Below are 13,652 nucleotides of genomic sequence, written 5' to 3'. Positions count from 1 at the left end.
GTTGTGCGCGGCTCGCCGTTCTCTTTCGGCCCGTTGTGCGCGGCTCGCTGTTCTCTTTTGGCCTGTTGTGCGCGGCTTGCTGTTCTCTTACGTCCCGTTGTGCGCGGCTCGCCGTTCTCTTTCCGCCCGTTGTGCGCGGCTCGCCGTCCTCTTTTGGCCCGTTGTGCGCGGCTCACCGTTCTCTTTCCGCCCTTTGTGCGCGGCTCGCCGTTCTCTTTTTCGCCCGTTGTGCGCGGCTCGCTGTGCTCTTTCAGCCTGTTCTGCGCGGCTCGCTGTTCTCTTTCGGCCCGTTGTGCGCGGCTTGCTGTTCTCTTTCGGCCCGTTGTGCGCGGCTTGCTGTTCTCTTACGGCCCGTTGTGCGCGGCTTGCTGTTCTCTTTTGGCCCGTTGTGCGCGGCTCGCTGTACTCTTTCAGCCCGTTGTGCGCGGCTTGCTGTTCTCTTTCTGCCCGTTGTGCGCGGCTCGCTGTTCTCTTCCGGCCCATTGTGCGTGGCTCGCTGTTCTCTTTCGGCCCATTGTGCGTGGCTCGCTGTTCTCTTTCGGCCTGTTGTGCGCGGCTCGCTGTTCTCTTCCGGCCCATTGTGCGTGGCTCGCTGTTCTCTTTCGGCCCGTTGTGCGCGGCTCGCTGTTCTCTTCCGGCCCATTGTGCGTGGCTCGCTGTTCTCTTTCGGCCCGTTGTGCGCGGCTTGCTGTTCTCTTTTTTTTTAAGATATTTAATTTTAAAAAAATTATTTTCTGTCTCCCTTTTCTGCGCACAATAGCTTAATTTTTCCGCTGACATACTTGTGCGCGGCTCATCTTCTCCGGGATGTCCTGTGGTTTGCGCTGGTACCATTTTTGAATACAAACAACTTTTTGATCACTTTTTATTACATTTTTTCTTGGAGACAGGGTAACCAAAAAAGCACATTTCTGGCATTTTTATTTTCGGACGTCGTTCACGTTGCGGGGTGAATAATACATCACTTTGATAGATCGGACTTTTACGGACGCGGCGATACCAAATACGTATTTTTGCTTTATTATTTAGATTTTTTTAATTGCGAATATGTCAAAACATTTTTTTTTTAAACTTTTATTACTTTTAAAAAAATAATTAATAAAACTTTATTGTTCTTATTTTTACGCCTTCTTTTAGTCCTCCTAGGGGACCACAACCTGCGATGCTTTGATCGCTCCTGCAGTATGATGTAATGCCAGAGCATTACATCATACTGCATTCTGACAGGGGATGGCTTGATGGGCAGTCTGCCGATCGCATATATCTATATTACACTCCAGTTCGGCACTACGCAGCAATTCCAGCAACCTCATTGGTTCTGATTCACAATTCCAGAAATCTCATTGGTTGTTTGGCTTGTGTGATTCAACCTCATTGGTTGTTTGGGTTCCCTGATTCAACCTGATTGGTTGTTAGTGCCAAACTGGGGTGTAATATAGATATATGCCCCCCCCCCCCCCCCCTGATCTCACTGCGGGGGGCATATATCTATATTCCACAACACTTCTGCTCGATTCCCAACCTGATTGGTTGTTTAGGTTGAATCAAGCAGAAATGTGGAATATAAATATATGCGTGGGGGGGGGGGGCATACGGGAACCCCGAACATCAGTTGGAGGATTGAAATGCCACTGTCAATAGTGGCCGTTTGCAGCTATTGCCCGCGGGTGTCAGCTGTAATAAACAGCTGACGTCCGTACTGTATAGCAGGAGATAGCGGCGCTGTCTCCCTCCATACATGTCCTGCAATGGCAGGACGTAAAAAGACTATTGGGCTGTCACTAAGGGGTTAAGATGTGCCACAGGCATGGCTTAATAGGCAATCATTCATGGCCGCCTGTGATCTCCCCACAGAGGCGGCCAAACTCCGACCAGGGTATTTAAAAGGTTAACCGCCCTGATTAGTGAGAGCGCTGACCGTGGATGCCAGCAGGTGTCAGCTGCCAGAACCTGCTGTCACCCGCGCGGTGTGTAGTAGGATCGGCTCCCTATTCCGCTGCATACAAACCCCGCCACTGGAGGTTGTGCGCCCAGCAGGCGTCGAGGGGTTGATGGGATGAGATCGCTCGCTGTCGGCTGTGACTGAAAATAAACAATAAAAAAGTTGCTAAAAGTTTAACATAAACGTATTATTTCAGCGCCGGATCATTTGTGACGATACGTTCCGTGTTCAGCGTTGCGGAGGTGGGGGAGGGGGCTTTTCTCCCGGCTTTCACATCCTTGGCTGCTCCTGGGGGGGGTCCTGATCCCGTCTGACGCAGCGCCTCGCTTCCAGAGTCTTCCGTACAATTCTAGGTGACTTTTCGGCTCCCAGCCCCGGCTGACGTCTGTTAGTCGCCTCCGTTCGCTCAGTCTGATCGTCTCCTGGCAGCCGGTGTGGAGCGATCGGCTGCAGGTCACCCGCGTTCCCGCCCCAAACTGACTAGTATTTGGGGCTATCCCCAGGTCGTATCTTCATACGCACTAAATTATATTGATTGGGTCCACATTTATCTCTGTATTGTAGCCGCATTTCAATGTGTTTTATGACTAAATCTGCTTTATCGTAGCAGATGCAATCATTCGTAGGTTTGGCGCCAACGCCCGCTCCTGCGCACCATTAGTTATCTAAACAGCTTCCAGACTCGGATTAATTTCTCATGATATCTTAATAACGGCTGAACACTTTTTTGTACAGAGCTCCGAATCTCCTGCATAGATCAACCTGTACAACAAAACATCCAGCAGCCACCACTAGGGGGAGCTTCCAGTTTATACATTGATGTATGAGCTCCCTCTAGTGGTGGCTGAAGTGTCAGTGTACTGCGGTATCGGTGTGTTGCTGCTGATTGGTTCGCATGGTGCGTCAGAGATGTGATGGGGCCATCTGACCTGCTGTCGGTGTTGTTGGAGTCCGGGGTTGGTGGTCCCCCAGGGCGGCCCGTCAGTACCGCTGGAGGTGCACTTAACCTGGTGCTTTGCTTCCTGACGGTGATCTTATCTGCTTGGCTTTTTGTCTGGCCTCGTGCTTTCTTGGTGAATTTCCTGGACTTTGGACCTTGACTCGGACTACTTTCTGGTATTCTCCTCAGTCCCTCGACTTGGTTGTTCTCCCCAGCAACAGCTTGTGGTCGCCCCCCGGTGCGGGCGCGTGTTTCTGATAATGCTGCGTTCAGGGAATATTTGGGATTCTATTCGGGTCCTAGCTCAGCTCAGCTGTCATTCAGCTGAGAGCTTCGCTAAGCCAATCAGAGGCAGCACTCACTCACCCATTCATGAATGGGTGTGAGTGAGAGCTGCCTCTGATTGGTCAGGCTGTGACCAATCAGAGGCAGCTCATTCAGCAGGCGGGGATTTTAAATCCCCGGCTGCTGAATACTACAGAGAGCAGTTCAGGAGAACTGCCAGCTGGCCGTGGCTGCACTTCGTCTGCCGGGACCAGGTGAGTATATATATATTTTTTATTTTTACACATTTCTGGATGAATTGCAGGGAAGGCCTTATATTTTTAAGCCCTTCCCGACAATTCATCCCGCGCTCGCCGGCAGCCCATTGCTTTCAATGGAGCCGGCTGTATTGGTGGCTCCATTGAATTCAATGGGCTAACATCGTTCTTCTCTACCACAGCTGTTACAGCTGTGGCAGAGGAGAACGATCGTTATGCTGACAGTGCGGGGGGGGGGGGTCTCACTCTTGCCACTATTGTGGCTTAACAGTGAGACCTCGGAGCCAGAAATGCAGCCCTGCATGTTGCTCCTCGCCTGCCCTATCCATTTCTGTGTTTTTTACATGACTTTGGTGATTTGCTAAGATTTTCACAGATGAAAACCTTAGCGGAGCACCAGTCATATACAAAAATGCTCGAGTCGCCCATTGACTTCAATGGGGTTCGTTACTCGAAACGAACTTTCGAGCATCACTGAAAGTTCATCCTGAGTAACGAGCACTCGAGCATTTTGGTGCTCGCTCATCTCTAGTCTGCACGATCTGAAGGTTTCGGAAGGCTCCTCCGCAAGCAGTGTGATGTAAAGGCTGCACAATTCCCACAGCGTCTACTGCCTATGTGACTGCGCTCTTAGGCCGTCTCCACAGCGGATGGATTTTCCGGGTGGCTCTACACAAAATATCCCCTGCGTTTACCGAACCAGCAAAGGGGTCAAGAATTTAGAAATCTCATCCACACGCTGCAGAAACTGACCAACGGAGCGGATTGTAGATCCACGGCATGTCCGTTATCGTATTGGTGCGGACTTCGCCTCCTCCAGTGACTGCGGGGAATTCTGCACCAAAATCTGCATTAACATCTGCAGCAAATGGTGCCGTTTTCCAGACAGATTTTCGGCAACAGACCCGGCCCGTGTGGACATAGTCTTGGGGTCATTAAAGGAGGGGCCCCCATATTGCAGGCAGCTGTCCTTGCAGTTCTGTAATCTGTGTGTTTTCTTGACATTTCCTATACAGTCTGCAGACTGCAGCTCTTACATTCCGACTAGTCGTCCAACTGTGACCTGCAGATAGAACGTTATGTCTTTGCAGTTTTCCCTGTTCATCCTTCACACTCGTGAGAGGTAAGTGCTCCAACCACCAGCGGCATATCATCTATTACGACTACCTACTATTGGGATGTCCATTGACTCCACTGGATGCCACATCGTAATAATTTTCCCAATTTGCCCCCCACAAATTAGTGCCCACTTTATGCCCCACATTATTAATCTCCCTTTGTTCTGCCTGCAAGTCATAGAATGGTAGAGTTTGAAGGGTCCTCCGGGGTCATCGGGTCCTCTGGGGTCATCGGTCCCCCAGGGTCATCGGGTCCAGCCCCCTGCTCAGTGCAGGATTCACGAAATCATCCCAGACAGATGTCTGTCCGGCCTCTGAAGACTTCCATTGTAGGAGAACTCCCCACCTCCCGTGGCAACCTGTTTCACTCATTGATCCCCTCACTGTCTAATATCTAATCTGTGTCCCCCTCCCTTTCCGTTTCATCCCATTGCTTCTAGTCTTTCCTTGTACAGATGAGAATAGGGCTGATCCCTCTGCACTGTGACAGCCCTTCAGATATTTGTAGACAGCTATTAAGTCTCATCTCAGCCTTCTATTCTGCAAGCTAAACATTTCAAGATCCTGTAACCGTTCCTCATAGGGCATGATTTGCAGACCGCTCACCATCTTGGTAACTTTTCTCTGAACTTGCTCCAGTTTGTCTATGTCTTGTATAAAGTGGGATGCCCAGAACTGGACCCAGTATTCCAGATGAGGTCAGACTAATGAAGAGTAGAGGGGATAATGACCTCACATGATCTAGACTCTATGCTTCTCTTATACATCCCAGAATTGTGTTTGCCTTTATGGCTGCTGCATCACATTGTTGACTCATGTTCAGTCTATGATCTATTAGTATACCCAAGTATTTTTCATATGTGCTGCTGCTTAGCCCAATTCCTCCCATTCTGTTTGTGCTTTTTTCATTTTTTTTGCCCAGATGTAGAACTTTGAGTTTCTCCTTATTAAATAACATTCTGTTAGTCGCCGCCCACGGTGCAAGATTTTCTAGATCTTTTTGAATCCTCTCTCTCTTCCCTAGTGTTAGCTATCCCTCTTAGCTTTGTGTTGTCGGCAAATTTGATCAGTTTCCCATCAGTTTCCTCCTCCAGATCATTTATAACAATGTTGACCAACACTGGGCCTAGGACAGAGCCTTGTGGTCCCCACTTGATACATTCTTCCACTTGGATGTGCAGCCATTTATGACCACTCTTTGAGTATGATCACTCAGCCAGTTGTGAATCCACCTAACAGTTGCCCTGTCAATCCATATTTGGTCATTTTTTCAATAAGTCTGGCATGAGATACTTTGTCAAATGCTTTACTAAACTCAAGATATACTATATCCACCGCATTTCCCTGATCCACCCAGTCGGTGATACTATCAGAAGGAAATTAGATTTGTCTGGCATGACTTGTTTGTTACAAACCCATGCTGGGTCTGGTTAATTACTCCATTCTCATCCAAGGACTTGCATACATGCAGTATAATAATCTGTTCAGAGATCTTCGCCAGTATAGAAGTCAGGCTCACAGGCCTGTAGTTTTCTGGTTCCACCTTCTTCCTTTTTTTGAAGACAGGGACAACATTTGCCCTTTTCCAATCTTCTGGGACTTCTCCTGTTCTCCAGGAATTTCACAGATTATGGTGAATGGTTCAGCAATTACCTCCGCTGCTTCCTTTAGTATCCTAGGATGTAATTCATCTGGACCTTGAGACTTGGATTCATGTAAATTAGCTAAGTGTTTCCTCACCATCTCTCTGCTTATAGATAGCCTGCATTCTTTTATTTCCCCTGTTGTGCCTCCCATAAGCTATAAGTGCCCCAACAAGTGTCCTTCTGCCAGCCCACGGTTATCTCCTACTGCACAGCTGCATATCGGTAATATTTCTCCTTTCGTCGTCTTAAAACACCAGATTCCCACGCTGCAAGGTGGGAGAGCGGGTAAGGAAAAGTGCAGTCAGCCTTAGGGTGCTGAGAGGGCCTATGGGCCACCCTGACTTAGGGGCCTGATTGCAACTGCAGTCATTGTGACCTCCTATATTTACACCAGTGCTGGACCCCATTGCAAAAGCTCTGTCTCAACCCTGCAGGTGTAGTGGCCCAGAGTTTTGGGATCCCTCCAGCACTTGTGAAGTTTGTATGTTTTATGTGTGTCTCGGGTCGCTGTTAGGAGTATGGAATGGTAGTGTTATCTGTCTTAGAGATGTTAGTTGGGAGAAGAAGAGACAAAAGTTGGAGAGAGGAAGAGAATGGAGATGGAGGAGAGAAGGGCTGCTCCTGCCGGGGCCGAGTTTGGACTAAGTCCTCCCTCGTGGGAAGTGCATCCCCTTTGGGGATAGAAGTGTCAGTCATGCAGAGAAGAATCTGTAGTGAGAATGTGATACCACCCGCTCCCTGTGTGAAGTTGTCATAAGAAGGAACGTGTATGAAAGAGTCGTGAAGTTTAAGTGAGTCTGCCTCAAGAGGAGCGTCCATCAGATACCTGTGGCTGAGGATGTGTGCGCCTGGACAGAAGAACTGCACTTTCATCTGATCGACTTAAAGGAATTGTAAATGCAAAAGTCTTTTGTTGTGGACTACACTTTATTCTGGGTGAGTGATTTTGTCACTTATTTAGGGGCACTGGCGTCACGATGACAAACAAGGACACTGTTGGGATAATTAGGTAAATTCCCTTTAAGTCTCCCCCAGTGTGTAGCTGGGCTATCCTTCTGCCAGAGAGAGATGTTAGAGCCACCGTGAACCGTCTGCCAAAGTATACCCAGCTGTCCCCTCAGCTGAAGGTCTGATCCTTGGTCGCTGCACAGGTAACCACCGCTGACGTCATATATCCCTCCAGCATCCCCTGCTCATCATCCTGACCACTTATAAGGCTGTGTAGACAATTGGCTTCCAAGGAGCAGCAGTGGCGACATCTCTGCAGCCCTCGTAGCTGTGCCAGTCAATGTGGCGGCACCCGGACGGACAGACCACTCCTGCCCTGGAGATTTTCCACGAGCCACAAATAATACGCATGACACATGGCGCAGGAGGCGGGACAATCCACGGGGGGTTTTCTCACTGAAGTTTATTGGCAATAATAACCGAATGCATCAGGAGTCTTTCGCTGACGGCGTCGGTGGTCGAGGCGCACGGACGGGACAGATTTGTACATAAATACAAAATTTGGGTTATAAATATATCACAAAATCCCATGTAGAAAAACCAGTTCTGCAGGAGTTAAAATGTGGTAAGAGATCGATATATACAGTATGTACAACTCCGTATTCTACTGGGGGCGCAGCGGTGCTCACGTGACTAACACAGGACGGCGCCACCTAGCTGCCGCTGAAAGATGGCCAACTATATCAAAACCATAATCATCCTCAAGCTGCGAGGCTTCAGCTGTACTACAACTCCCAGCATGCCCTAACAGGGGAGGCTGCATAAAAACTCTCAAAAACAATCACTCTGCGGCGGCGGCCATGTGCTACATTTATCAATAGTGGCAGCACTGGGCACGAGGACGTACCCTGCTGCTCCCCGCCAGTGGTCTGCGCCATTCTTCATGCTCGGTCTCCACTGCAAGAACTTTTTGATGTTCACAGCGCTGGTCATAAGGAGATCCGGGAATACGGTGTCCGAGGATCCGCTAACTACAATCCAACAAGGGGGCACAGCGGGTTAAAGGGGTTTGCCCACGATCACAAGTTCTCCCCCTCCACAGGATAGGGAATAACTTGCCGGTCAGTGGGGGGTCTCACTGCTGAGCCCCAGAATGGGACTCCCGTGTCATGCCTGTCACTACAGGGTCACCACTCACCCCACAGTGATGTCACTGTGAATAGAGTGCTGGCCAAGCATACGCGGTTGGCGCTCCATACATTCCAATAGGGCTGACTGGTATCTCCACAGTCCCACTGAACATGAGTGGAGCGCCAGCGTGCTTACATGACCGGCGCTCCAGTCTCCTCTTCACTCAGGTGTGCAGGAACCCCCCAGATCAGAGGGGGTCTCAGCGATGAGACTCCCATCGATCATCAAGTTACCCCTCCTCCTGTGGAGATTTGGTGGATGAGCGATATCTTGTAATCCTGGTTCAAACTCCTTAAGCCAAGATGGAAAAATATCTTTCTGATTGGTGGGGGTCCGACCACTGGAACCACCATGAATCCTGATAAATGGGGGTCTCGAAAGTCCCTGCATAAATGAAGGGCAGATCGTGCCCTGCTGCTCCATTTATTTCAATGGGAGTGCAGAAACTGCTCAGCCATCTCCAGAAATGATGGTGCTGCATGTGCGACCCCCTTCCCATCCAGGCCGGGACCTTCGGGAACCCTGTTCTCAGGATCGCTGGAGGTCCCAACAGTCAGATCCCAACTGACCAGAAGGTTATCCTGTGGAGAGGGCATAGAGATATATCTTGGCACACCCCTTTAATTATGTACATGGTATTAACTTTTAGAAGTTTCGACTGAAACGGCAGGCGCACCTTAAAGGGGTTGTCCAGTGAGAGTCCATGCCACGTGAACCTCCACCTTCCACATGCGGTCATGCAGGTGGGACTCTATGCCCGACACGTCATGGGGGGGCTGGCTGTTCCACTCAGCTTAATAACTTAGTCCCCTTCTCTGTTTCTGCATCGGCCATGACAGTGAATAGGGGGAGGGGGGCTTAGTTATTAAGATGTGAGGAGCTGTCAGCCCCTCTGAGGACCTGATGAGCACAGAGAGGGGCCAAACCATGTGACCCGCTGTCGGAACTGGAGGGTTTGAGATTGCAGGTCCATGTAGGGACTCTGCATCCCTGGACAGCCCCATTAATGGAAACGTCTACTGGTTTGGTAGGACACCAGAGGCACCGAGGACTGCAGACACGTTCACGACCGCCCAACTCAATCCTTCCAGCATCCTAGGGAGTTGATTGGTGTCCATTTTGGTCTTGTGAGGATCGGGTCCTGTACTGATTCAGAGGCATTCAAACGGATCCTGCAATTCGCCGTCATTGTCCGTAGCGACATGCGGGTCCGTTATTGTAAACCGCCTGCTGTCCGGCGCGCCGCGCCCTCCGCAACCTCTACTACAGCTGGACAAATTGTATCGGCAATAAAGTTTTCTCTCCAGAACTCTCGGGCCGCCGGGGATTCCCGTACAGAGGAGCAGATAAGGCAGCGGTCCCACTCGTAGCTGCAGGTCACATGTCAAAGTCGCCGTCATACGCCAAAGTCAGCGGCTTCTGGTGCGGAAATACAGTTTTTGGTTCCGGAGGTTTTTTGCTGCGAAATGAAAAGAACAAAAATGTAATTTAAACTACAGAAAAGAGAAACAACGATAAATAAGTAAGTGGGCGGAGTCCAGCGTGACGGGAAATAACTGCTTTAACCCCTCCCACCCCAGGGCCTAAATATACGTCCTGGCTGGCGTCCATGTACGTCTTATGGATGGGCGGGCTCGGAGGCGACCCGCAGAGGGAAGCGGCTGTAACAGTGGGGCTTGATGGGGACACTGAGCCCCGCTGTTAACGCCTTACATGCCACAACCAATGGGCTGATTTTGGCATATAAGGGGTTAACAGGTTATTGCGCAGTGTTCGCCATGTAATGATACAGTAATTTTTTCCGCAGGTCGGTACGATTACGATGATAACAAAATTCTAGATATACTTTTAGGTTTTCCCACTTTTGCACAATAAAACTTTTTTTAATAATTTATTTGCTGCATTCAAAGTCTCACAACTTGTTTTCTCCCCGTCCGGCGCGCTGCGGGACGAGCTGCGGGGACGAGCTGCGGGACGAGCGGCGGGGACGAGCGGCGGGGACGAGCTGCAGGGACGAGCTGCAGGGACGAGCTGCGGGACGAGCGGCGGGGACGAGCGGCGAGGACGAGCTGCGGGGACGAGCGGCGGGGACGAGCGGCGCGGACGAGCTGCGGGGACGAGCTGCGGGGACGTGCTGCGGGGACGTGCTGCGGAGACGTGCTGCGGAGACGAGCGGCGGGGACGAGCGGCGGGGACGAGCTGTGGGGACGCGCTGCGGGGACTTGCTCCCGCTTTTATGACTACCATCTCGATGGACGTATATGACTTTTTGTAGAACTTTTTTTTTTAATGTAAAATGAACCAAAAATCCTTTCCGCTGTCCTTTTGCTTATCGTTCTGGTGTTGGACACGCGGCAACATTGATTGGCCGTCCGCTGCGGCCGTCGCTGGACCAGGGGAGCTTTTTATATTGATTGTTTTTAAAAAAAAAGACTGATTCGTGCGCAGAAAATCTATATATATAAAATTGTTTATATGTCTGTCTGTGTGTCTGTGTGTCTGTCTGTGTGTCTGTCTGTCTGTTTGTCCTTTATGCGCTACTACACCATTCATCCGATCCCCATGAAACTTTGGGAAGTTGTTGAGTACACTCCTGGGAAGATTATAGGCATAGTACAACTATCCTATGATAAATGGCGCGCATGCGAGCGTCGTCGACAGTTACGCCCCCCCCCACATAGATCGTTCGATTTCCATCATTGCCAATAATTCTCTCACTTCCCGATAGCGTAGAAACTTGAAATTTGGCACAAGCATTGATTATGTCATAAATAGGAAAATCTAATGGGTCCCAACTCGATTATTCAATTCTAGCGCAAAAGAATTAGCGTCCAAATTTTACGTACGGAATCTAATTCTCTCACTTTCCAATGTCATAGAAACTTGAAATTTGGCACGAGCATTGATTATGTCATAAATAGGGAAAGTTAATGGGTCCTAACTCGATTATTCAATTCTAAGCGCCAAAGAATTAGCGTCCAAATTTTATATACGGAATCTAATTTTCTCACTTCCCGATGTCATAAAAACTTGAAATTTGGCACGAGCATTGATTATGTCATAAATAGGAAAAGTTCATAGGTCCCAACTCAATTATTAAATTCTAAGCGCAAAAGAATTAGCGTCCAAATTTCATGTAAGGAATCTAATTCTCTCACTTCCTGATGTCATCTATATATAAAAACAAATGCATGTATGTCTGTCTTTGCAGCAACGCGCGACGGGTAAGCTAGTGTAAAATAAAATAAATGAAAATGAATGTATTTCCCTTCTTTAATCGCAGGTCGTGCGAAGCTGCGGGCGCCCAGATACTCCGCTGCACGGTAACAAGCCACAGCGATTCATCGGCCCTCTGTGATTGGATAGCAGAGCGCCAACGACGTCACAGAAGGAGCTCGCTCCACAATGATCGCGATGTGTAAGGGGTTAATAGTTATTTGTGATCCCTGCCGTCGGGGCCGGCCCCACTGTGGACGTCACGGGTTCCGCTTCACTGCCTGCGCCATTTATATGCCACACATGTCCAGCATTTCACACTAAGCACATCCCTCCTTGTGACGTCATGCGGCGAGAAGAGGTTACAGACGTTCCTCAGCAGAGACGCTTGCAGCCAGCGCCACACATGTCTGATAGACCGGCGTCTCGCCTATCAATCCTCCACTGGCCCTTCCTTCTGGGAACAGCACCACAGATATCCACAGGTTGTATCTGGTACTGCAGCTCAGCACTACTCACTTCAATGGACCTGAGCCACAATAGCACGCATGACCTGTGAGCAAGTGTGGCGCTGTGTCTAGAGCAAAGCAGCCATGTTACTCTAATCTTGACCAAGTGCTTTAACTGCTTCCCATTGTCTGCCCCGGGTGAGAAGGGGTCATGCGAATGGGCATACGGTTATATCTTATGGACGATATGGGCTCAGAAGCTGAGGGACAGCCGGCCTCCTGCTGCAACAGCAAGGATCAGTCAGAATGTGAATCCCCACTGTTAGCCCCTTACACGCTGTAATCAATGTTGAGTGCAGCGTGTACAGGGTTCACAGACGGGGGGCGCTCTACCCATGTCATAAGTCATGTAATTACAGATTGGTTGCATCCTGGTCTGCCATGACCTGCGGTCAGTATGATAAGAAATAATGCATTGTAATACCGAGGTACTGCAGTGTATTATCAGAGTGATCATAACATCACAGGCTTAGTTCTGGCTTTTGAAAAGTGGAAATTAAAATCCCCCCACGCCCAAACTGTTGCATCTTTAGGACCAAAATAGGCCGCGTCACTAAGGGGTTAAACGGTCTGCATATGAGGGTGCTCACCTCTTGGCTTGGGAAGCGCAGGAAGTTTTCAGTGACCTTCAATAAATCTATGGGGGAAACGTAGCAGCTGCCCATAACTGTCCTGCGCAAAAACGACTGACTGTTATTGTTGTATGTTGCGTTTACCGTGAGTGGGCGTGGCCTCCAGCGCCGCAGCACATTTACTGAGATTTAAACCAGAAACCGCTGCCCGATCTGACCGGCGCCGCGAAGGGTAAAGATGCATCTGACCTATTAAGCGGGGTGTGCCTCTTAGTGAGTTAGGCACAAGTTGCTCCAGTACAAATAAGATTCAGACCAGTGCAAGAAATGCCAGTCCTAATAAACTCTGCCTCATGCCCTGATAGACCCCGCCTCTTGTCATGATAGACCCCGCCTGATGTCCTGATAGACCCCGCCTGATGTCCTGATAGACCCCGCCTGATGTCCTGATAGACCCCGCCCCATGCCCTGATAGAGCCCGCCTCATGTCCTGATAGACCCCGCCTCTTGTCATGATAGACCCCGCCTCATGTCCTGATAGACCCCGCCTCATGCCCTGATAGACCCCGCCTCATGCCCCGATAGACCCCGCCTCATGTCCTGATAGACCCCGCCTCATGTCCTGATAGACCCGCCTCATGTCATGATAAATTCCGGAAACACTTACCAGAGTAGACAAGAAATGACGATGAGGAAAATCAAGATGAGGAGGCTCCCGGCGCACACGACGTAGACCCACAGACTCACTCGGCCATCTGCAAGCGAGATACAAGATGTGTCAATAACGGCTCTAAACTTGATGGAGTATAAAATTGGTTTTTGCGTTCCCCCACTATCGCCTTCTGGGATCGGTCATGTGACTGGTCGTTAGTCACAAAGCTGACATGCCGGGACCTCAACGAGAGCCAAAGCTGCTTCTACATTTCAGGGTCCTAATCTATCTGATGACCGCTGAGCCCCGTCGGATGTCTCCTCTGCATTCAGAAACTCGGAAACTGCGGACCGTCGGCCATGTGAGGAGGCGCCCA

General features: G+C 49.9%; 1 protein-coding gene across 1 annotated transcript in view; it reads right to left on the bottom strand.

Moving 5' to 3' along the window:
- Window positions 1-7,589: 7,589 nt before the first annotated feature.
- Window positions 7,590-13,652, bottom strand: part of THSD7B (thrombospondin type 1 domain containing 7B) — a 543,321-nt gene continuing 537,258 nt past the window's right edge. Inside the window, exons 26-27 of the mRNA XM_066575161.1 lie at window positions 13,292-13,379; window positions 7,590-9,786 (exon numbers count right to left, since the gene is read on the bottom strand). Coding sequence (XP_066431258.1) covers window positions 9,705-9,786; window positions 13,292-13,379 — 170 coding nt within the window. The 3' untranslated portion in view covers window positions 7,590-9,704. The remainder of the gene's footprint in view (window positions 9,787-13,291; window positions 13,380-13,652) is intronic.

Source organism: Eleutherodactylus coqui, chromosome 8, assembly GCF_035609145.1.
Source record: "Eleutherodactylus coqui strain aEleCoq1 chromosome 8, aEleCoq1.hap1, whole genome shotgun sequence".
Classification (NCBI taxonomy): Eukaryota; Metazoa; Chordata; class Amphibia; order Anura; family Eleutherodactylidae; genus Eleutherodactylus; species Eleutherodactylus coqui.
Note: the sequence above shows the minus strand (reverse complement) of the source record. Positions and strands in the feature narration are given on the sequence as shown.